Here is a 26,111-nt window from a genome sequence, read left to right on the forward strand (position 1 = left end):
TAATTGTAAACAACATGTTGATTGTCTTATGAAATTTGAGAGGTAACTTAAAACATATAAAAGAAGTTAAAACCTTCATTAGACATTATATCAAATAGTTAGGGTGTTTAATTGAAAAGTAGAAAAACACCAAATTACCCTTCCTCCATAATTTCTCCATTTTTTCTTGAACCTTCAGCTTTAATCAACCGCTATGTAAAGGAATTAAAGATCTGGAGTATAAATCAAAGATGAAAATTAGGGAAAATATTAATACCTTTGTATGATCAAATAGAAAAATGGATTAGAAAACGTGATGTTCTCCCTGCAAAAAAAACATTCAGAGTTGCATGATCAAACTTATTGATTTAAGGTATCTTTCAAATATGCAAGTCAATATATACATAATCATTGATGAGAAAAATGTTAATTAAGCGAATGATTGTGAGAGGGTTGAGCATAATTAAGATAACATATAAGTTTAACAACGAACTTTAATATCCAAGAGAAACTTCTCAATACAAAAGAGATAATGCAAAATCAATGGTTTATGTTATGAACAGAGGAGAAAAACTCACCAGAATAGTAGAACCGTGTCGAGATTTGTTAAAAACTCTCAAAATCAACAATATTAGAATGAATTGCAAAAGAAACTAAGGAGCTTTGGTATAGATTTCACAAATTAGGTGATAAACTAAATCAATCTACTCTGATCAGACTTAATTGACAACTTCCATAAAAATACGACCATGTATAGTGGATTGAGTGTAGACTTGAAAGTTAGGGTTTGAGAAGAAATGCTTCGAGTGGAGGACGTTAGGTTGTAACCGACGGATAAGGTGAGGAATGTGAGTTGAAAATTGGAATCATACATGATGTCGTGATGCAAAGAGATAACATACGACTTATGTTTCGATGGTCGGTTGATGGTATAAAGAAGTTGTGAAGTGTGATACGGGAATTCAATATTTTTTTCAGTGGCACAAAAACAAATTGGTAAAATATATCATAAAACTTAAGTGGAATATAAAAAATATATGACACAAAATAAAGAGTTTTTAGTGGCATTCTAATTTTATATGCTGATGATAATAATAATAATAATAATAATAATAATAATAATAATAATAATAGTGACATCAATTATTAAATATCATTAAATGTATTAATTTTATAATGACATATAAAATGTGCCACTAAAAACATAATATAGTGGCATAAAAAATATACCATTAAAAATGTATGATACTAAATGTCATTTTGTTTGTAGTGTGGTTCTTTTTGCTGCATACTCGGGTTGATGCCAAAAAAAACTACAAATAATATTTGCAATCATCTATGATTTCTTATGGAGTGGTTGTAAAGCTAGGAATAACAAAATCTTCTACAAAGTTTGGATCTCCTCCTTGGCTTAGGCGGATAACACTCTAGGGAGTTTCTTGTGTGGATCAATTATAAGGGTATTTTTGAAAAATTGTAATTAGGGGTTTGGTGTTTTTAGTTGGCTAAAAAGACACCATATTTTATCATATAGACATTCTAATTAAAATTTGAAATATTTTTATTGGTTAAAATTGTAATGTTTTCCGAAAAAATTAGTTATAAATAATTTTTTATAGGTTGAATTTTTATATCTAACATCACCTTTCATATTTTTGTAATTTCTTCCTTATACTCTTTTTTGCCTTGCCTTTTCATGTGAAGGTTATTACTTTTTAATAATATCGGCCGGTTAAGAAAAATGCTAACCAATTAAATAACATGCGTACGGTCAGTTGAATATGATTTTTTTTTTTTTTATAAAGCTGCTTTATTTAATTGGTAACCGAGAACATTATTGTAGAATTTATTTTTTATATCAATTATATATAGACATGTTAACTTGTCAACGTTCACTTGGCGTTTTTCGAAGTCGCACAAACGAATCATGATTCAAGCTCTAGCACTGATTCTCCTCCTTCTCATTGTTCCATACGTTTTGTCGATTGTTTACTGGAACCGGAAATCTGGAAGCAACAATATCAATCTTCCACCAGGAAGTTTCGGATGGCCGTTTATCGGAGAAACTCTATCACTTCTCCGTGCAGCTTTAAACGGAACTCCGGAGAGATTCGTTCGAGAGCGGATCAAGAAACACCGCAGTCCTTTAGTATTCAAGACGTCGTTGCTCGGTGACAGTATCGCGGTGTTGTGTGGTCCTGCCGGCAACAAATTCCTTTTCGGAAACGAGAACAAGCTGGTGGCCTTGTGGTGGCCGTCGCCGGTGACGAAGCTTTTCGGCAGATGCTTGATTACGATTCGTGGCGATGAAGCAAAGTGGATGAGGAAGATTATGTTATCGTATCTTGGTCCTGATGCTTTCGCTAGTCATTATGCTGCCACCATGGACATCGTCACCCGTCGCCATATCCAAGTTCACTGGCGAGGTAATAAAATAACTTCTACTCATTGAATCGCACAAGTATTGTTAATGGGTTGTTGTTTTTCGTTTTTTCCGATGAAGGTAAGGAGGAGGTGAACGTATACAAAACTGTTAAGTTATTCGCTTTTGAGCTCGCATGTCGTTTATTTCTGAGCCTTGAAGAGCCAAACCACATTGAAAAACTCGGTTCCTTGTTCTACGTGTTCTTGAAAGGCGTCGGAGCGTTACCATTGAACTTCCCAGGCACACGATTTTATAGGTCGAAGAAGTTAGCAGAAGCTATTAGGAAAGAACTTATGGCGATTATCAAAGAGAGAAGGGTGGCATTGAAAGAAGGAAAGGCGTCGTCATCACAAGATCTCCTGTCACATTTTCTTACATCTTGTGATGAAAATGGCAGGTTTTTAACTGAGATGGAGATTGTAAACAATATCTTGTTACTACTATTTGCTGGACATGACACCTCCGCTATATCTATCACGTTGATCATGAAGAGTCTTGGTGAATACCCTGATGTTTATGACAAGGTGTTGAAAGGTGATCAGTTGTCTTCTCTTATCGCTTTTTGCTTCCATTATGATTATGTGTATATATAACTACATACGAAAATGGCATTGCTTGTAGAGCAAATGGAGATTTCAAAGGGAAAAGTAGCGGGTGAAATGTTGAGGTGGGAAGACATACAGAAGATGAGATACTCTTGGAATGTTGCTTCTGAAGTCATGAGAATAACTCCTCCCGTTGGTGGATCCTTTAGAGAGGCCCTAGTGGATTTTGAGTACGCAGGTTATACCATTCCTAAAGGATGGAAGGTAATAGACTTTTAAGTACAACCTTAATTGACTCATTTTATTCCCAAAGAATGGAAGGTGATAAACTGATATATGTATTAATATGTTGCATCTTCAGCTATATTGGAGTGCTGTAACGACACATAGAGACGAGTCAAACTTTCAAGACGTGACACACTTTGATCCGTCGAGGTTTGAAGGTGTAGGACCCACTCCATTCACATATGTTCCGTTTGGAGGGGGTCCTAGGATGTGTGTAGGGAAAGAATTTGCACGAGTGGAAATTCTTGTGTTTCTTCACAACATCGTCACCAATTTCAACTGGGACTTCTTAGTGCCCAATGAGAAAATCGAATATGATCCCATGGCTACACCAATAAAGGGGCTTCCTATTCGTCTCCATCCTCATCAAGCATGAATGTATGTATGTTGTAAACTTAAAATTTTACGTGTTACAAATTGTAAAGTTATAAGCAATGGTTACAACTGTTTTATTTTTTACCGCTAGATGGAAGTACATCAAATGTATCATTAAACCTCTTTCTAAATCAATAATTACTTGAAGTTAGGCTTTGTGGTATGGAGTACATTTCCACGCGTAGGAGCTGAGTTGGCAAGCCAACCTACGTGTGAACATCGTTCCAAACGCGCGTAGGTGTGTGTCCATGTATGATTTGTGAAACTGAAACTAATTTCTAATTTTTAGGGCTTAGCATGAAATCTGAAGGTGGGATTGGATGGAGAATTTTGTAAGGTCTGTATCGTAATTGCGTCTTTTGAATCTAACTTCTAATCCCCTGTGCGTTTACCTCACCCTGTCCCTCTCGATTTCTTCCATTCTATCGGTCTCTTGTCTATATTGTTTTTCCTTATCTCACATTCTCTCTCTCCTTTGATCGTGTGTAGAAAAGGCATGGTGCGGGATATACCGGGTAATCAAAGGGTAGAATATTATGGATTTTCGGCGGGAAATTAGACGATCTAATATGTACAAATATTTAAGCATAATCTTAAAATTAAAAATTGTAGGTACAAAATACAAATGAATATCCATGACATCCTAATGAAACATGATAAACCAAAAGACAAATTCTCTTGTGTGTCATTCTCTTTTCCCAAAATGTCTCTTAGTTTTCCCTCATCACTACCTCCCCACCATTCAAACGCCCCTTTAGGACACTTTCTCTACGACCATTTCTCCTATTTCTCTTGAAACCCTAACGTTGGTAACCACCACCTTTGCCTCTTCTCCCCCGCCTCAATCATCATTGCTCTTCATCACAATTATGATCTAACACCCACTCCAATGATTCCTTTCACGACCATCGCACAACTAACGGGGTAGGGTGTTAACCACGTTGTGTCCACATCACTTAAATACAAAACACGTCTGGTTGATGACCATGACGTGGTGAACATTGCATCCCAAGCCCATGAAGTTTTGGTTTTATCCCATATTTAAAGGCATTAACTTCAAGTTTAGGTCATTCTCTTCAACATCCATTGTCACAACTTCAAAACCTAGCCTCCATACATGGTCATGAGCATGTTTGCTTAGTTTTGAGCTTGTTCTTTTAGATTCGGTGAAGCTAGATAAATAAGGGATTCAATTTTGGTGCAAGGAAGCAAGGAGCTAGCTTAAATCCGTCATCTACTTCATAATTCTTAGTCATTTTGAGGTATAAATTTCAGACATTGATCTTTGTTCTTCTAGATATGAGTTTGTCCTCATTATGGATGGTTTTAGTCCCTTTTATAGATGCGCTTGGAGTTTAGGAACTCCAAAGCTTGATACGGCTCTTTTATGGTTATTGGACTTTTTTTAGTGAGAAAAAGGACCATGCTTGTTTTTTCTTGAATCCATGCACATAGGCATGGCCTTTAAAGAGCTTAATTGACTTAGGGTTTAAGATTTTGCATTTTAGTGATTTCTGATCAAATAAAGTTGGAGACTTTATCCATTAAGTAATTGGGAAGAGCCTGATTTGAACTTATCAGCCTTGATAAGGATTAAGGTCTTAGTGAAGAAAATATAATTTGACAACTACAACATGGCCAAGGAAGGCCAATGACGTGGTGGTGTGCTGCAACATGTCTCTTTTTGTCTGGACTTGACCATGACACGATCAATGACTTGCCATGCAATGGTGTTGCTTACTGTTGATTTTTTTTACCGTTGTCGTTTTGAATTTTAACCAGTTTTGACAATGGGTCCAACTATAAGAATTTTAACCAGTTTTGTACTTCTATGGTTCTACGACTTAGGTGAGCCTTCTCATTATACCATATGTGATATTGTATATCTTTTTTATGGTAAGATATATGTACTGCTAGAACACACTTATACTAGTTAGATAGGATAACCCCTTGATGTGTATGTATGTGTAACAGTACAATCAAGTCGAGCCTTTTCCATACTCGGGAGGGGGGGGGGGGGGACTTCCTGAAAAAAACAATATTTAATCCACAACCGTAAACACAAAGTTAAGTGAGTTACCCGAGACAGGGAAACTTCAGTCCAATACAGGGCTAGATGGAATGAGACTGCAAAGTATGAAGTTTATGGTCCTTTGCATGACTAACATGTGGTTGACATGACAAATATGTCATGTACATGCAGAAGGTCGGAGTTGAATGGGATTCCATACATAGATGCCATGGCTACAATACATGAAATGGCTGATAGTGGAGACAAAGTTGGAGAGCTTTACACTTATGTCAACAAAGTGTATTGGCTTCAAACATGTAATGAAGCATATTCTTACACTGTGGACCCTATAAAGGGTAGAGCCATGTGGCCAAAAAGTACATGTCCAATGAAATTAACATCACCACCACATCACATTCAACCTGGGAAGCTAAAGACCAAGAGAAAGAGAAGTGCAAATAAAAGTATGATAGTCAGAAGCATAAGCATGGTGCAAGTGGACCTGAAGAACTTACCAGAAAGTTTGTTAGTGTCAAGTGTGGGAAATGCAACAATAGGGGTCATAACTCCAGGACTTGCGAGGGTGAAAGAGGGAATACAGAAAACAGTCAAGGAGGGAACCCCCACATGGTCTTAGTCTACTGCCTCGGGAACCCCCCCCCCCCAAATGTCTTCCATGCAAAGATCATAATAGCATAATCACGTAATCAACTAGCATATCACACATCATAAAATGGCTTGACTTTGGTGTCTTAGACCCAAAGTACCACACACATCCAACACATATAACAATATGCATAATATGAGCCTTCAGCCTGACTAGACCACCTCACATGGGCCTACAACTTTACTGGACCGCTCTTTCGGTCCTTCAGCTTGACTGGACCGCCTCTTGGACCTTCAGTCTATATGGACCGCCCTGTGTCTCTTATCCTTCAGTCTATATACCCAAAATGACCCCAATTCAAACTTGGTTAAAGGTCAAAGTCATAAAGTCAAAACTAAGGAAAGTGAAGTTGGCTGAGAACGTCACGTTCTCAATTACTACGTTGGGCGTAATCGCGACCTATACATACAGAGCCTACTCTCTGAATGGAATGCCTCATAAGCCTACAGTCTATCTAGTACGTTCATAGAACCTTCAACATGACTAGTATGCCTCACCGGACCTTCAGCATATATGGAACGTTATCCGGGCCTTCGGCCTGACTAGTATGCCTCACTGGCCTGCAGCCTATCCGAGATGCCCTAGGTCTCTTGGCCTTCAGTCTACATTGGTCCGCCTTAACCCAACCACACATAAACCATGTCGATATATACATAACAGATAAGTATACATATAGCTAGTTAACAAATAATCAGACAGATCTAACATATCACTAAGCATAACATCATCCTATATACCAGGATACAGATCTAACAGATCATTACAGCATACCAACATGCGATAAACCAGGATAACAATCCAATGGGTCAGCATTGGTGCCTTTGACCCGAAAGTAGAGTGAGGAAAACTCACCTCACAAACTGAACAGAAACTGATGAGGTCCCAACTCCAAATCTCATCTCTCTAACCAACACTTATTACAACCAAATAACCCAAATCTCAAACAAAATCCCAAAATACCCTTAAGGTCAAACATGGTCAAATTCAGTTGGTCAAACCAAATAAGTCAATTGAGTCAACCCAGCCGAGTCAACTCAAGGTGCGTATGCGGGGCATACACGTAGCCTCGCATTTGAGCACCATCAGGGTGGTTGACCTTGTATGTAGGGCGTACTCCGAGTATGTGGGGCGTACCATCGCAAGTCCCAAACTCCATATAGAGCTTAATGGCTTAATCCCTTACGTCCATAATTCATATCTATGGTTAAAGTCTTCCTAGGAGTCATAAAGTATCCAAATTTATGACCTAGCATGCCCAATAAGTGCTTAACACAAGGTCTTATTTCATTAAGACCTTGTATAAGATGCATGGAGAAAAACTAACCATTGACACCTCATTTTTATGACTTAGTACCCCTCGTAGGGTCTTAAAGAACAACTCAACTTTTCAAGAACATGTCATGCTCAAGATAAGACACTTGTGTTAGGTCTAAAGTTGTGTTGTGTCAAATGTATGCTATTGTATTTACATTTATTCTGAAATGGGCCTGTCCATGATTGGAATTAGTATCTTAACTTGTCTATTTATATAGCGTGCATGTAACCTTTAGGGTTACAAATTTTGAAGGAAGAATAGAATAGTTCTGCCTCCAAGAACTATTCTATTGTTGTGATTAATAAACATTCGACACTTCTTTGATCATTATTGTTTATTGTCATTGATTATTTACATAATATAGAATCTATCGATCATTCTTTATTTCTTATAATTTGGGACCAAAAAGCATCACTAAAACACCAATTTCTAGATCTACATGACTAAAAGATAAAGTTGCAAGATTTATACCTTAAAAGGGTTGCAAATGAAGACTAAGTCACAATTCCAAAGTGCTTCACTCTTCTAAGACGAGCTTGGCTTCCTTCCTTCTTCTTCTAAGCACTCAATCACACACTTTTAGGCTAGAAATGGCTTCTCAAGGTGAACAAGGGTTACAAACATAAATGAAAGGGTGGAGGTTGATTAGGTGAAAGGGAAATGAGGCCATAAAGATGCTTAAATACTAGCCAAACCCTAAAATTAGGGTTTCCTTATCTGGCAAGTACGCTCAATGTATAATGATATACGCCCAATGTACAAAGGAGCACCCTAGTATGCTCAGCGTACACCACGTACGCATGGCGTACTCCGAAGGCCCAAAAAATTACAATAGTTCCATTAGGGCTCCTTTGCACAATTTCTTGAACTTAGGGACCAAAATGCAACATAATAAAATTATAGGGTTGAAATTTGAAATACCTTATCATCTTAAGTTGGAGAATCGTAAGACTTTTGATTTGCCGGTTCAATTACTAACATGTGCATCTGTAGTTGGAGAATCGTAATCTTTTGATTTTCCCATTTATCACAAGAATGGGAAAATGACACAAAAGCCCTTAAGTTTTCACAAAAATGTCGGTTTTACCCTTGAACGTGTTTTAGGTCAAGTAAAGCCCGAAGTTTTGTTTAATATGTTCATTTTTACCTGTGTAGCCGGTTTCCAAGTAACCTACCGGTTACCTAATGCCAGTAAAGTCTTTGGATTTTAAAAAATGTTCAGATTTACCCTTAAGTTTTTCAAAAATGTTCGAATTTACCCTTACCTTGATTTTCATTTTGATTATTATGGTTATTATTATTATTATTATTATTATTATTATTATTATTATTATTATTATTATTATTATTACGTCTTTTCAATATATTTTAATATATAAAAATATTTTATACATACATTTTTAAATATATACAAATATTTTTATAAATATAAATATATTTTTAAAAATATATATACTTGTATTTAGTATTTATATACATTTGAATTCCCATGTATTCCACTAAAAACGTATTTATATATATTAAAAAAGAATTTATTTGTATATAGTAGGTATAAATATATATGTATTTCATATAAAAATATATTATATACATATAAATATAAAATATATATATATTTACTACAGGAATACATGGGGTTTCAAATGTATATAAATACTAAATACAAGTATATATATTTTTAAAAATAAATTTATATTAGTAAAAATATTTTTATACATTTAAAAATGTATGTATAAAATATTTTTATACATTTAAAAATGTATTAAAAATTTATCATAATAATAATAATAATAATAATAATAATAATATCAATAATCAAAATAATCAATATAAAAATCAATGTAAGGGTAAACTCGAACATTTTTGAAAAACTTAAGGGTAAATACGAACATTTTGGAAAATTCAAGGACTTTACTGACATTAGGTAACCGGTAGGTTACGTGGAAACCGGCTACAAGGGTAAAAATGAACAAATTAAACAAAATTTCGGGCTTTACTGGATCTAAAACACATCCAAGGGTAAAACCGACATTTTTGTGAAAACTTAAGGGCTTTTATGTCATTTTCCCTATAATAATTTCATATGATGTGGCTCCCTAGTTGTATATAGAAAAATTGGGTATTACACAACATGAGCCCTCCTAATTTATTACACAACACGAGCCCACCTAATTTGTTCAAAACAAGTATGAATCCTATGGTTAAAGAGTGTGGTGTATTTTTACTAATAGTAAAAGGGTGTCACATAGGCACCACATCGTCTTTTATATTTTTTACTAATTTTACCTACGAATTAGGGTTTGGTAAATAGCATTCCCTATGAATTTTTTTTCATTTCATTTTTTAAATAAAAACCATATATATATATATATATATATATATATATATATATATATATATGGTTTTTATTAAAACTTTGAAATTAAAAAAAAAGTTCATATATATATATACATATATATATATATATATATATATATATATGTGTGTGTGTGTGTGTGTGTGTGTGGTTTCTATTAAAAAATTGAAATTTAAAAAAAGTTCTGTAACAGCCCGAAGTCCAGGTATTCTTCTTTTGGCCTTACATCTTGGTTAAGTTGATGATTTAGGGTTTTCATGGTAGGCGAGTATGCTGGGCGTACAAGGTGTACGCTGCGCGTACTCACGCGCCTCATTTGGACGCCTTTCCCCTCAGGTATGCGGGGCGTACCCAAGGTTACACCCGACGTAACTTATTCAGACCCAAACCCTAAATTCCTTTGATGGGGCTATAAAAGGAACATGTGGCTGGTCTTCTCAGCCACCATCCCTCAGATTGAAACCCTAAAAAGAGTGTACCATCGTTCTTAGGCCATTGTGTGTGTATTCTAAGCTTGGTGGTGTCATTTCAAGGTTGCAAAGGCGAAGAAGAGCTTGTTGGAGAGGCTAGAAGTGGTGCTCAAGTGTAGATCTAAACTTTGCAAGGGCTAAAGCTTCATTTCCAGGTATAAAGTTCGGATCTTGTCACTTGGTTCATGTTGTATGCTTAAAAGGTCATTTTCTAGGGTTTAAGTCCCAAAGGTGGAGACTTTTGTGCAAATGGCCTCCATAAGCTTAGATACTTCATATTTCTGATCTATTGGGGTTGTAGACTCATAAAAATGGCATCTTGGACGTGGGGTTTGCACCATGCATGAGATCTAGGTCCTTGAGTTTGAATAAAGGGTTGTTATGTGATGTTGGAGCCTTTACAGCCGTGCCAAGGCTTAAAGGTCTCGAATTTATGGGTTTAGACACACTAGAAGAGTCGGATCTAGAAGTGGAAGTAATGGCTTAACCGATTAAGACCAGAAATGGAGAGTGGCTGATTCTAGGGGTTACGTTGGGCGTAACTTCCAGTACGCGCAGCGTACTGGCTGGAGACCCTGATCAGCGTACTTTTAGGGTTTTGGTCAACTTGAGGACTTTAGGTCAAGGAAAGGTAAAATGGTCTTTTACCCTCTGAGGAATGATGATAAGGAGTAAAGTTCTAAGTGGTGGAAGTCCTTGTGTAATAAATGATATTTTTATGTTTAGGCGAGGTTGAGCCGTCGTTCGGGGTCGGTGTTAGCGAGGACACGAGATCTTAGACTTTCCACGAGGTGAGTCTTCTCACTATACTATACCCGGAAGGGTTTGACTGTGTGACTGGAAGGTCGGATTTGGTATGAGATATATGTGTTGTGTGTGATAAGTTAATCGTTATATGTGCCATGTATGATATGCTTGATATGGGCCGGAAGGCATTATGTTATGGGCCGGAAGGCAAATATGTTATGGACCGGAAGGCGTTGTAATGTGGACCGTAAGGTTGGCGTGGGTAGGACCGAAAGGTTTACCTAGTCGGGACGGAAGTCCCCTAAGACACATGGACCGGAAGGTCAGGGCCTGGAAAGGCATATGTGCGTAGGTTTTATTTTAGGGAACTCACTAAGCATTTATGCTTACAGTTGTTGTGATATGTGTTTCAGGTACCAGCGTGGACCGTGGGAAGGCGCCGACGTGATCTGTACACACTGATGGAGGATTTATGATATTGGGATTTATATGATTTGTATTATGACATGATACATTGGATCTTTATGACTTATTTTGGATGGAAATAAATTTTTAAGAAATGAAAATTTTGTTTTAAAAATTTCCATTGTTACAAGTTGGTATCAGAGCCTTGTTTTGAGGGATTCGGGTGCACCTTCGGGCGTAACTGAACTCAAACCGAGGACTTGAGGAAATCTTTAAAAAACAAAAGCATAAAATTTTTATAAAGGATTTTGTGATAACCAAGGATGAAGCAGTGTGTACGATCAGCCAGCGCCCGATCGGTAAAAAAAAATCCCCAAAATACCCTTACAATATGTGTTATGAAATATGATATGATATGATATGCATGCTAGAAGACTAGGTATTCATATTAGGACTAGAGTGGCCTTATTTGTGATGCCTTAGTCTAGGGAAATCTGTTGCTATGAGGTGCTTTGAGAGCGAGTGGGTAGCTAGTGCATGGCAAGAATAGAGTACTCAGGATCCGGGGTTTTGGGGAGGAGGACTTGGGGTGAATGTTGATGCGGTGTAGTCGGTAGTATTGGGCCCGTACTACCGAAGACGCCGGGTCAGTGGGCAACCCAAGTAAGAATCCTTGGGTTTCGGAGACTGAGTAGGGTTGTGTTATCGAGTGCGATTATGCTCGATAGAGTCTCTGATATTTCTATGTTGTATTTCAGAGGCATCATGGTTGGACCATGCCACAGACCCAGTACGAGCAGTGTGAGTGACGAGGAGATTCGTCAGATGATTCATGAGGAGGTGGCTGCAGCGATCCGGGCTGAGATTCCGAAGATGTTTGGGTCTATTAAGACCACATTGATGGAGACATTTGATGAGCGGTACGCTGTGTTGACTGAGGCTACAGCCGCTGCAGCTACCGCAGCTGTTGTCGCTACCAGACCACAGGGAGGTGACTCGTTGCTGTTCCGGGAGTTCAACAACACGAAGCCACCTGAGTTTGACGGGACGCAGGATCCGATCGCTGCGATAAGATGGATTGCTGATATCGAGGGATGCTTCTACACTTGTTCATGTCTGGAGCATCTGAGGGTACGGTTCGCCTTGAACCAGCTCCGCCTGGGAGCAAAGGATTGGTGGAAGTTCGTGACGGCGAACTTCACACTGGCAGAGGTTTCAGCTGTGACATGGGAGAGGTTTACCACAATGTTCAGAGACGAGTACGTTCCCCCGGTAGAGAGGGAACGGTTGGTTCAGGAGTTCTTATCCCTCAAGCAGGGTAATGATTCTGTCACGGTGATCACGCGGAAGTTTCATGAGAGGGCGATGTTCTGCCCCGAGCAGGTGTCCACAGAGCAGGCTCGGATGAGCCGGTATTTGGGTGTGCTGAGGAGGGATATCCAGGAGTTTGTATCGAACTCATCATACCAGACTTTTGCTGAGCTTCAGGCGAATGCCAGGAAGCGCGAGATCGAGTTGGAGACCCAGGCCAGGGAGGAGGCCGAGTCTCAATGGGTGGATCGGCGGCCGACTCAGTTCCAGCCGGCAGCCAAGCGGACCAAGTCCGCCGATTCGAGGACGGGAGGTCAGAAGGGCCACACTTGCGGAAAGTGCGGCAAGGGTCACGATGGGACATGTCGATCAGGTGCCTGCTACAAGTGTGGCAAGGAGGGGCACATTGCTAGGGATTGCCCCAAGGGGTTTATGGTTTGCTTTCATTGCAATTAGACCAGCCATCGGAAGGCCGAGTGCCCTCAGCTTCTCCAGGGATCTGCACCTACTGCCAGGGCTACTGAGACTCGACCAGTGAAGGCCGAGGCCCCGAGGGCTCGTAGGAGAGCTTTCCAGTTGACTGCGGAGGAGGTCCGCGCGGCGCCTGATGTTGTGGCTGGTATGTATTCTTTCATGTATTTATTGTCCTTTTATGAGATGTTGTGCTTATTTCATGATATGCGTAGGTACTTTTCTTGTGAACTCTGTACCCGCTTTAGTATTATTTGATTCGGGTGCGAGTCGGTCTTTCGTATCTCTGGCTTTTAGTCAGCACCTTGGTATTGATCGAGAAGTGATGAGTCGACCTCTGAAGGTTTCCATAGCTAATGAGAAAGTGATATATGCCGCAGACGTGATTCGAGGATGTGTGCTCGAGATTTTCGGTGTCAAATTCCCTATAGACTTGGTTCCTATAGCGATGGGGGATGTCTGCGTTATCGTGGGCATGGACTGGTTGAGTAAGTTTGGGGCAGTCATTGACTGCGAGAGACAGTTGGTGATGATTCGAGACCCTAGTGGGGGAGTGCTTACGGTGTATGGCGAGGGGACCCAGTGTGGGTCGGCGTTTTGTTCGGCTGCCAGGGCGAGGCAGAGTTTGCAGCAGGGTTGCAATGGATTCATAGCCTACGTGACGGATACTTGAGTGGCCGCGGGAAGGCCCAAATCGGTGGATGACGTTCCTGTTGTATGCGAGTTTTCGGATGTGTTCCCCGAAGAGTTACCAGGTGTGCCTCCGGAAAGGCATGTGGAGTTCCGTATCGATTTAGTTCCGGGAGCGGCGCCCATCGCCAAGGCGCCTTATCGTCTCGCTCCACCGGAAATGCATGAGTTATCCTCGCAGCTTCAGGAGCTGTTGGGGAAGGGTTTTATTCGACCGAGTAGTTCACCTTGGGGAGCGCCGATTTTGTTCGTCAAGAAAAAGGATGGTTCACACCGGATGTGTATCGATTACCGGGAGTTGAACAAGTTGATGGTTAAGAACCGGTATCCGTTACCTAGGATCGACGATCTGTCCGATCAGCTGCAGGGGGCATCTTGGTTCTCGAAGATAGACTTAAGGTCGGGTTATCATCAGATGAGGGTTCGGGATGAAGATATTCAGAAGACTGCTTTCAGAACTCGTTATGGGCATTATGAGTTTGTGGTGATGCCTTTTGGGCTCACCAATGCCCCATCTGTGTTCATGGATCTCATGAACAAGGTGTACAGGCTGATGTTGGATCGGTCGGTGATCGTATTCATTGATGATATACTGTTGTATTCGAGGTCTAGGGAGCAGCACGAGGAGCATTTGAGGGAGATTCTTGGAGTTCTAAGGTCAGAGAGGCTGTATGCCAAATTCTCCAAGTGTGATTTCTGGTTACGAGAGGTCCAGTTCTTAGGGCACCTCGTTAACTAGAAAGGGATTTTGGTCGATCCGGCCAAGATAGAGGCGGTGATGAGATGGGAAGTGTCGAGATCGCCCACAGAGATCAGGAGCTTTCTGGGTTTGGCTAGATATTATCGCAGGTTTATCAAGGATTTCTCCAAGATCGCCGTGCCACTTACTAGGATGACCCGAAAGGGTGTTGCATTTTCGTGGGGACCGGAGCAGCAGTCCTTATTCGAGACCCTTCGTCAGAAATTGTGCGAGGCCTCGGTGCTTGCACTCCCGGAAGGGATGGAGGATTTTGTGGTGTACTGTGATGCATCTATATCGGGTTTAGGGGCGGTGCTTATGCATAGCGGGCATGTGATAGCGTATGCTTCAAGGAAGTTGAAGCCTCATGAGGCGAGATATCCCACCCACGACCTGGAATTGGGGGCTGTGGTGTTTGCCCTCAAGATCTGGCGGCATTATCTTTATGGGGTTTGGTGTACCATCTACACGGACCACAAGAGTCTGAAGTACTTGATGGATCAGCCAAACCTGAATATGCGACAGAGGAGATGGTTGGATGTGGTGAAGGATTACGATTGTGAGATCCTGCACCACCAGGGTAAGGCTAATGTGGTAGCTGACGCGTTGAGCCGTATGGCGGAAAGCGCCCCGATTCGAGATATTTGTATGAGGTTGACGGTGATGACCCCGATTTTAGATACCATTCGAGGAGCTCAGGCTGAGGCTGTGAAACCAGAAAACCAGAAGAGGGAGCGGGTTGTAGGTCAGGTATCAGGATTCGTTACGGATGGTCGAGGGCTTATGACTTTTCAGGGTCGGATTTGGGTACCGTTTGTGGGAGGTACGCGTACTATTTTGATGGAGGAAGCGCATCGATCGAAATTCTCGATTCATCCCGGGGCTACGAAAATGTATTTGGACCTAAGGAAGGAGTATTGGTGGCCCTGTATGAAAAGGGATGTTGCATGGTTTGTTGAGAGATGCTTGACTTGTCGGCAGGTTAAGGCCGAGCACCAGCGTCCGCACGGTAAGTTGCAGCCGCTAGAGATTCCCGAATGGAAGTGGAAACAGATTACCATGGATTTTATCACCAAATTGTCGCGGACTGCGAGGGGAGTCGACGCGATTTGGGTGATCGTGGATAGATTGACGAAGAGCGCTCATTTTCTAGCCATCAGCGAGAGCTCTTCTGCAGAGAAGTTCGTGGAATTATACGTGAGGGAGGTGGTATCGCGGCATGGGGTTCCGATGTCGATTGTTTCAGATCGTGATGTGTGTTTTACTTCCAGGTTTTGGAAGAAGTTTCATGAGGAGTTGGGTACGAGACTGCATTTCAGTACCACATACCACCCGCAGACAGACGGACAGAGCGAGCGGACGATTCCGACGCTTGAGGATATGCTCTGTGCATGTGTTTTGGATTTTGGAGGGAGCTGGGACACCTATCTGCCTTTAGCAGAGTTTTCGTACAACAACAGCCATCATTCGAGCATTGGTATGCCACCCTTTGAGTTGTTGTATGGTCGTAGGTTTCGCACCCCCATCTGTTGGGGAGAAGTGGGGCAGAGGGTGATGGGTAGCACGGAGATTTTACTCCAGACGACCGAGCAGATTCAGCAGGTTAGGCAGAGATTGTTGACTGCGCAGAGTCGCCAGAAGAGTTATGCGGACAGGCGGCGGTCCGAGCTCGAGTTTCAGGTTGGCGACCTTGTGCTCCTAAAGGTCTCTCCTTGGAAAGGGGTGATACGATTCAGGAAAAAGGGCAAGTTGGGACCCCGGTATATTGGACCCTTCAGGGTAATTGCTAGGGTGGATCGGGTAGCCTACCGGTTGGAGCTACCTGCTGAGTTGGGGCAGATTCATGATATCTTTCATCTCTCGCATTTGAGGAAATGTATTGCCGACGAGTCGACAGTGGTGCCATTAGATGATATTCAGGTGGATGCAGGCCTGAACTATGTGGAGAGACCAGTAGCGATCAGGGATCGGAAAGTTAAGGTTTTGAGGAACAAGGAAATACCCCTGGTACAAGTGCAGCGGCAACATCGGAAGGGGTCCAAGCTGACATGGGAGACTGAGTCTGAGATGCGGGATCAGTATCCAGAGTTGTTTTCAGTATGAGACTTCGAGGGCGAAGTCTGATTCTAGTGGGGGAGAATTGTAACAGCCCGAAATCCAGGTATTCTTCTTTTGGCCTTACATCTTGGTTAAGTGGATGATTTAGGGTTTTCATGGTAGGCGAGTACGCTGGGCGTACAAGGTGTACGCTGCGCGTACTCGCGCACCTCATTTGGACGCATTTCCCCTCAGGTACGCGGGGCGTACCCAAGGTTACGCCCGGCGTAACTTATTCAGACCCAAACCCTAAATTCCTTTGATGGGGCTATAAAAGGAACATGTGGCTGGTCTTCTCAGCCACCATCCCTCAGAGTGAAACCCTAAAAAGAGTGTACCCTCGTTCTTAGGCCATTGTGTGTGTATTCTAAGCTTGGTGGTGTCATTTCAAGGTTGCAAAGGAGAAGAAGAGCTTGTTGGAGAGGCTAGACGTGGTGCTCAAGTGTAGATCTGAACTTTGCAAGGGCTAAAGCTTCATTTCCAGGTATAAAGTTAGGATCTTATCACTTGGTTCATGTTGTATGCTTAAAAGGTCATTTTCTAGGGTTTAAGTCCCAAAGGTGGATACTTTTGTGCAAATGGCCTCCATAAGCTTAGATACTTCATATTTCTGATCTATTGGGGTTGTAGACTCATAAAAATGGCATCTTGGACGTGGGGTTTGCACCATGCATGAGATCTAGGTCCTTGAGTTTGAATAAAGGGTTGTTATGTGATGTTGGAGCCTTTACAGCCGTGCCAAGGCTTAAAGGTCTCGACTTTATGGGTTTAGACACACTAGAAGAGTCGGATCTAGAAGTGGAAGTAATGGCGTAACCGATTAAGACCAGAAATGGAGAGTGGCTGATTCTAGGGGTTACGTTGGGCGTAACTTCCAGTACGCGCAGCGTACTGGGTGGAGACCCTGATCAGGGAGGGGTTGGCGACGTACGCCCCGCGTACATCTAGAGTACGCCCCGCGTACTCTCAGGGTTTTACTTTTGTTGACTTTCAGGGTTTTGGTCAACTTGAGGACTTTAGGTCAAGGAAGGGTAAAATGGTCTTTTACCCTCTGAGGAATGATGATAAGGAGTAAAGTTCTAAGTGGTGGAAGTCCTTGTGTAATAAATGATATTTTTATGTTTAGGCGAGGTTGAGCCATGGTTCGGGGTCGGTGTTAGCGAGGACACGAGATCTTAGACTTTCCACGAGGTGAGTCTTCTCACTATACTATACCCGGAAGGGATTGACTGTGTGACCGGAAGGTCGGATTTGGTATGAGATATATGTGTTGTGTGTGATAAGTTAATCATTATATGTGCCGTGTATGATATGCTTGATATGGGCCGGAAGACATTATGTTATGGGCCGGAAGGCGAATATGTTATGGGCCGGAAGACGTTGTAATGTGGACCGTAAGCTTGGCGTGGGTAGGACCGGAAGGTGTACCTAGTCGGGACGGAAGTCCCCTGAGACACATGGACCGGAATGTCAGGGCCTGGAAAGGCGTATGTGCGTAGGTTGTATTTTTGGGAAACTCACTAAGCATTTATGCTTACAGTTGTTGTGATATGTGTTTCAGGTACCAACGAGGACCGTGGGAAGGCGCCGGCGTGATCTGTACACACTGATGGAGGATTTATGATCTTGGGATTTATATGATTTGTATTATGACATGATACATTGGATCTTTATGACTTATTTTGGATGGAAATATATTTTTAAGAAATGAAAAATTTGTTTTAAAAATTTCCGTTGTTACAAGTTCACATGTATATATATATATATATATATATATATATATATATATATATATATATATATATATATATATATATATATATATATTATAATGTGGATGGTAAGTATTGTGTGGATGTAGGAATGAATGTGGACCAAATGTTTAAAATTTTGAAGAATAAAAAAATTTTGAATCGTGAGTTGAAGAATAACAGTAATCCTAAAGAATAATCATAATTTACTAACATTATTGAAGAATCTAAGGTCCAAAAATAAACTAAAAAAACAATTTTTAGTGTGAGATTCTATGAAAATACAATGTTATTTTTTGAATTTTTTCCACATTCTATTAGAATACAAGCTTTATAGTGAGACATTCTTGAAAAAAAATCTTTATTCTATAAGAATACAATATCATTCATGAAAGAATCTTCACTCTCATTTTTGTTTCATGTTGTTATATTTTGATATTTTGGTGTGGTGAATTTCAATTGTCATGAAATTGTCTGTTAATTTCCATCCACCATTGTTGCCCAAACAACTTTGCTACATTCTCATTGGTCTTGAAAAAAACACATAGAAATAATGAAGTTCAAGAATATAAATACATACAACTTATGGCCTCATGGACTGATTGTCCATTTATAATAATACTTTGCATATTGAAAATTGGAAGAGTTTAGAAGCTTACTTGTTTAGGCGATTTAGTTATATAATTTTATAATTGCATCATCCATGAAAACACAACAAAAAGTGACAAAATACTGTAAATTTATCTATACTAAACCTAAACCCAATATAATTTTTTAATTGCATATCTGTTGTAAAATTAAGAATAAGTAAAATGAAGAACATTGTAAAATTATCTATACTAAACCTAAACATAATATAAATTATATTCAATAGTCAGATGGACGACAATCACAAGACCGTGATGCTCTTAAAAATTACCTAAGAAAGCCTCAAAACCAGAACATATGATGAATATGAACTCTCCGTTTGACAAACCAATTAAAGTCTCGATTCTTTAAAACCCTAAAACTAAAAGATAACAGCGAACTCTATACAGATCGGAGGTTGACGATGTTCTTGATTTCAAGATGGTAGTACTTGGAAGCAAAGAGTCTAACACAAATACTAAAGAATAACAAGCATTTGAGAAGATTAATTTCTGATTTAAGAAATGAATAACAAGCGCTTTCGATTTGGTTGAATATTAAACCTAAATAGATTTAGAGGAACCTTGTTACCAGGATGATTGTTACTGGGATGAGTAGAGTTTAGCTCTTCGTCATATGTGAAGGATGATATGTTGGGGAAATGGCGTTTTCCTTCACCTCCCCAAGTTCTAAAAAGATACGATGGAGGTTCGATTGTTGGATCGTCACCCTTAAAATTATGATGCACAAACTTATTCTTCTCTCATGAAATGTAGATAAGATTCGGCAATGAATGCCTGCTATATCTTTGTCTTTAGTGCTTTCTAATAGGACCTGTTGGTGAAAAGCAAACTAGTTTTTAAAAAAACGTGATGTTTAACGTTTATCAAATTGAAATTACAATACTCTTTACACTGAGTCCTAATATACGATTCCCTAACCTCGACGACTGGAAGATGATTTTCAAGTGTAAATGCGGGTGTCTGTCACACCCCGAAACCAGGATGGCAGAATCGTTCTGGGGTTAAGGACGTCATGTTTAGCATCACAACCATTGTACAATAGCAATCATAGTAACACAACCATTACAATGAATATAGATGAAAAATGTTTACATCAGTCTGAAACTTATTTTAATTACACCAAAAGTATGTAGAATATAAATAGAACATGACTCTTATTGCTCCGGCTCCTCGAAATCCAAGAAGTACCTGTCTACCGATTTCTTGAGAATACAAACAATTTGAAAGAATATCAGCATAAAGCTGGTGAGTTCATAAGCATTTAATTTTGATGAAAAAATGTTCTATGGTTCTTTTGAAAATTGTTCCTCAAGAAAATCCCATATTTTCTTATGAAAAGTAGTGTTGAAACAGTATCTATTAGTAGAAAATAAACCATCAGTTTTAGAAATGCCGGTGTTATCCTGGGAAAATCCCATATGTTCCATAAAAACAGTTATCCGTTCTAGAGGTAGAGATGTCAGTTTAGGAATCCCTGATTCCAATCAGTATATATATATATATATATATATATATATATATATATATATATATATGTGTGTGTGTGTGTGTGTGTGTGTGTGTAGTTTTGTTACTTAAAATAAAACAAATGAAGAGTAGAGTCCGTAAACCAAAGTTAGCTTATACTTATTCGTGAGTCGTATAACCATGCTTGATATGACCGGTTAACCTTTATAATGTTCTTCAGGCGTTAAGTTAAATGACATTTGTTCACCCCAGACATGCCTGCGTAACTGTAGCTAGCAGTTAAGGTGTGAGATTGTCAGTCCTGAATAGTTCTATTCACAAATCTCACGCTCTCCCTCCAGGAGACTCTGGCTATACTAAAAGGATTTATCCCTGTACACCTAAGGGTACAGTATTGAAGTAGCGCCTCATAATTCTGTAAAATCTAGTTTACCAGTTAGAGACAGTATAAATCAATATTTATCTATAAATAAATGTACTTTATACTCTTGAGAAAATATATAACATGAACTAAATCTGCCATAGTTTATACATATTCATCCATGAAATCTGATTTAGTAGAGACTTCCTAGAGGGTTATCCAAATTTCAAGTTTCCCTTATGCTCAACATATTACAAAAAGGGATAGAATATCTGAATATGCTATTAAACATGGAAATCATTGGACTATATTTATAACTTTAAAACTTAATAAAATACTTTGAGTTTGAATTGTATTCCCCCGCTAGAAACATTAAAAACATAGAAAATGTAGGGGTGTGAACTCACCTTGAGCGAGTGGTTTGATTGAAGGATCGATACGGAAAGCTAGATGTTCAAGTGAAACCCTGAACACAATTTGATCCTAAACAACACACAGTGAAACATAAATGAGTCAAATGAGGGTATTTCACTACTAGATGTGATGGAGAACCATTCTAGGGACTTGCAACTACTTGCACTAAGTTGTAGGATCTTGTAGGATTGCAAGAGGGGAGTGTATGGCCACCTTAAAGGTGTGTGCGGCCGTACACTCATGATGAGAGGTGCCTTTGTGGTGTTTTCAAGGTCCATACTTGCATCCATGAAGTGTTCTAGGTCTATACTCGATTGTAGTGCAAGTTAAGGGTCCTAGAAATGGGTTTATGGTCCTAGAGTGTGTGTGGTCGCACACGGGAGTGTGCTGCAGCACACAAGGAGTATGTTGCTGCACAAGGGTGTGTCCTGCCGTACACAGGTGTGTGCGATCATACACCCCACATGAAGATGTCCAAAATGCCAATTTCAAGGTGCAATAAGGCTAGGGTCATGTCTATCTCGAGTATGGAAGTCAAACTCTTACTTTGGAGGGTGTCTTAAGAGTGTGCGGTCACCCTAAAGGGGTGTGCGGCTGGACTCACTTTCAAACATGAACATGAAGAATATTGCACACTTAAGGCTAGATAGAGTGATCTTTCATGGATATCAAGTTAGTAGATGTGTTACTCACGATCTTGAAGCTTTGGAGGGTTCACGGTTGAAGAAACTTGAGAGAATGGTGTAGTGTGCGGCCAATGAGTGAAAGGAATGAAAGGAAAGGGGTCTACCCTTTATATATGAGTGGTTGTGCTGCCTAGAAGGGAGTGTGCAGCTAAGAGGTGAGTGTGCGACCGCACACCCATGGGTACGGCCGTACACTCCCCCTAAGGGTGTGAATGGCCCGATTTTGTCACTCTATGGCTTGCTGGCTCATTCCTAAACTTAACCTTGACTAAACCCAAGTGTAGAACACTTAAATGAACTCTTAAACAACACTAGAAGTTAACATAACAAGTTTAACATTGATTGAAATGACTAGACGAACAATGAGAAAGTTCTGGTTGTTACATCATCCCCCCGTTAGAGGGAATTTCGTCCCGAAATTCGAGAGTAGAGTACAAATCATGAACTAGTAAATAGATGAGGGTACTTCTGCTTCATTGAATCCTGGTGCTCCCAAGTGAATTCACGTCCCCGCTTGGCATTCCAGCGGACCTTCACTATCAGGATGCGACTCTACTTTGTATGTTTGACCTCCTGGTCCATGATTTCGACAGGTTCTTCCACAAAGTGCAGACCATCTTCTAGAACGATCTAGTCGAGAGGAATCATGTTGGGTCAAAAATATGGTTTATACTTTGCTTTTCTAGGAAAATATAATTTTATGTAATGTTTTATGTGTTTGCAGTTTGTGTGTACGGCCGTACACGTGTGTACGGTCGTACACAAGGTGTGCGGTTATACACATGTGTATGGCTGGAGGTTCATATATATAGGGTGAGGAGTGCATGTGAGTGTAAGGCTAGAGAAGAGAGAGAAAGTTAGAGAGAAGAAGTGTGTGTGAGAGAGAATCTATTGTAAGGAGCATAAATCATATCATCAATACTGTTAGGTTTTGAGCATTCTAACACTCCTATGGTGTACATGCAACCCTATAAACCTTGGATCTATGTTTTCTCTATTATACATGCAAATAAGAACTTTCCAAGGCTTTAATCCTAACTAGCATATCATGAAGCTCTTATACTACAAAGTACTAGTTAGATGACATACCTTTTGATGTAGCTGATGGGTTTTAGCCAATATGAACATTCCTATGTGCACATACAAACCCTAATGCTTGGATCTAGGTTTCTCTAATTGAACATGCATTGTATCTAAGACTTTAAACAATAGATCTAGTGTAATAACATAAGAGAAACAGATCTAGAAGTTTACCTTAAGTTGCTTGCTTGAATCTTCTTGTCCTTGGAGCTTAGAGTCACAATTGTCACTCCTCTAATGGCTTACAAACACCAACTAAGCAAGAGGATGATTAGAGAGAGAGAGAGAGAGAGAGGAGAGGGCAAGAAGTCGGCCAGGGTTCTTTCAATCTCAAGAGTGCCGATTTCCTTGACCCCTTGGGTCTATTTATACTTGTAAGGCTCCTAGGGTTTCACCCTTAAACCCTAATTGGATAACTTAGGCCCTAAGCAATCCAATCTCCTTATGATAAGCCTTGGACGATTTCTAGGTCTATCCAAAGCCCTAAAACCGTCAACCCCTTATACATAAGGGATTATAGCCCAAAGTACAACTATCATACAATTGACAGTTTATGCCCTTTTATTTAATTAATCTCTTTAAGTCACCAAATTAATTCCTAATTAATTTATGACTTATATTAATCAAATAACAATATTATTATTCCTTATATTATTCTCATAATATATAAATAATATTTCTTCTCTCATTACAAATCATCCTGTCAAGTTGCTATGGTGAAGGCAACCCAAAAGGACCATGCACAACCGGGTCAAATACTTGCCTAATATAGTTGCAGCCTTAGACACTATTCCAACAGTCTCCCACTTGGATAAATCTAGTAACTATATACACAAGTATAATCCGATTAGCAATCGTAGCTCTCAAAGACACTGTCAAACTCTGATCTTATCAATCTTAACATTTAGATAAGGGATCGTACAGTCCTCTGTTTAGATATCATATAGACAATTCTTATGGAATTAATTGTCCAGCAGTTGGTTCCTCGATTTCAGATTTATTCGACATATAACTTAATCGAACACATCAATTTAGTTCTGACCGGGCCCGGCACATAAGTCAAATCAAATCATCGAGCGGCCGAAATATCGCTTTTACCCTCTTAGGATAAAAGTAACAGATAAACTTCGACTTATATGCATTTACTTATTCATTAATCAATTATACACAACAATGCGTTTTATAACATGAAGTTACTGATGCGGTTTCGCATTATCAATGTACAACCAATTAACAAATAACAAACCATATATCTAGGTTTTAAGACCATATGATATTATCGTCTTGCGATCACCCTTTTTTTATCACATTCCATAGGGTGATACCAGCAAGCGCGGGTTTGTTCCAATGCTCAAAACTAGTTCATAAGCACTCATGAACGTTGCAGCAAACTTTTGCTATGTCTAATACCATTTAGACAATCTACACACCAATTCATGACAATCTTCATTCATACCTACTACCAACATATGAACGATTGTGGACAATTTGAATAATTCGATTATTCTTAATAAACTCAATTATTCTGGAAGTCAAAACATTCAAAGTGAAACAATAGCTAAACAATTAACATAAGACAATAACATTACTCATAAATAATACTCTTTTATTTAATCATCAAATGTTAATTACATTTATCTATTACACGTTTCTAATACTATCTAATCTATACTAATATCATCCTTCAACCCAATACTCCTAGCATGCTGCAAGTGCTTAACCCTGCTCAGTTCCTTCGTAAGCGGATCTGCTGGGTTATCTTCTGATGATATCCTCTTCACTACGAGTTGTCCTTCTTCTACACGATGTCTAATAAAGTGATATTTTCTGTCGATATCTCGTGATCTACCATGATCCCTCGGTTCCTTGGTCAAGGCAACCGCTCCTTCGTTATCACAGAAAATCTCCATGGGCTCCTTTATGGCAGGTACAACTCCAAGATCACCGATGAAGTTCTTTAGCCATATTGCCTCCTTCGACGCTTCGCTCACTGCAATGTACTCTGATTCGCACGTTGAATCAGCTACGGTTTCCTGCTTGGAACTTTTCCATGTCACTGCTCCTCCATTTAGGGTAAAGACCCAGCCCGACTACGAACGGTAGTTGTCCCTGTCGGTCTGAAAGTTGGCGTCACTTTACCCTCGCACCTTCAAGTCATCACTCCCTCCGAGGACTAAAAACCATTCCTTGTTCGTCCTAAGGTACTTAAGGATATTCTTGACCGCAATCCAATGGGCTCTGCCAGGGTTCCCTTGATATCTACTAACCATGCTCAAAGCAAAGGCTACATAAGGCGAGTACAAGTCATAGCATACATGATTGAGCCAACTGCGGAAGCGTATGGTACTCGGCTCATTTCTGCTATTTCAGCTTCGGTACTTGGACTTTGAGTCTTACTCATCTTGGCATTACTTTGTATCGGTAATTCACCCTTCTTCGAGTTTTCCATACTAAAACGTTTTAGTACTTTATCTAAGTAAGTGTTCTGACCAAGTCCTATTAGTCTCTTACTTCGTTCTCTTACTATCCTTATTCCCAAAATATAGGAAGCCTCTCCGAGGTCCTGCATAGCGAAGCACTTCCCGAGCCAGAACTTGACCTCCTGCAGTGTCGGGACGTCGTTTCCTATTAGTAGTATGTCATCGACATACAGAACGAGGAAGTTGACTATACTCCCACTGGCATTGACATATACACATGATTCATCTTCGCTTCGTACAAATCCAAACTCTTTGACTTTCTCATCGAAGCAAAGATTCCATCTGCGAGACGCTTGCTTAAGTCCATAAATGGACTTCTCGAGCTTACACACTC

At 39.9% G+C, this 26,111-nt stretch overlaps 1 protein-coding gene across 1 annotated transcript; it reads left to right on the forward strand.

Moving 5' to 3' along the window:
* Positions 1–1,790: 1,790 nt before the first annotated feature.
* Positions 1,791–3,755, forward strand: LOC111898651 (beta-amyrin 28-monooxygenase). Its single transcript, XM_023894550.2, has 4 exons — positions 1,791–2,405; positions 2,483–2,938; positions 3,026–3,213; positions 3,311–3,755. Exons 1-4 carry the CDS (start codon positions 1,907–1,909, stop codon positions 3,608–3,610), a joined length of 1,443 nt encoding a protein of 480 aa, XP_023750318.1. The 5' UTR covers positions 1,791–1,906; the 3' UTR covers positions 3,611–3,755.
* The last annotated feature ends 22,356 nt before the right edge of the window (positions 3,756–26,111 follow it).

Source organism: Lactuca sativa, chromosome 2 (genome assembly GCF_002870075.4).
Source record: "Lactuca sativa cultivar Salinas chromosome 2, Lsat_Salinas_v11, whole genome shotgun sequence".
Classification (NCBI taxonomy): Eukaryota; Viridiplantae; Streptophyta; class Magnoliopsida; order Asterales; family Asteraceae; genus Lactuca; species Lactuca sativa.

What these genes read in the sequence shown, in the direction of transcription:
- LOC111898651 (XM_023894550.2), top strand. Translation starts at nt 1,907, where the DNA reads ATGATTCAAGCTCTAGCACTGATTCTCCTCCTTCTCATTGTTCCATAC. An exon ending in TATCCAAGTTCACTGGCGAG is followed by an intron (nt 2,406 to 2,482) that starts GTAATAAAATAA and finishes TTTCCGATGAAG; the next exon opens with GTAAGGAGGAGGTGAACGTA. An exon ending in TTATGACAAGGTGTTGAAAG is followed by an intron (nt 2,939 to 3,025) that starts GTGATCAGTTGT and finishes CATTGCTTGTAG; the next exon opens with AGCAAATGGAGATTTCAAAG.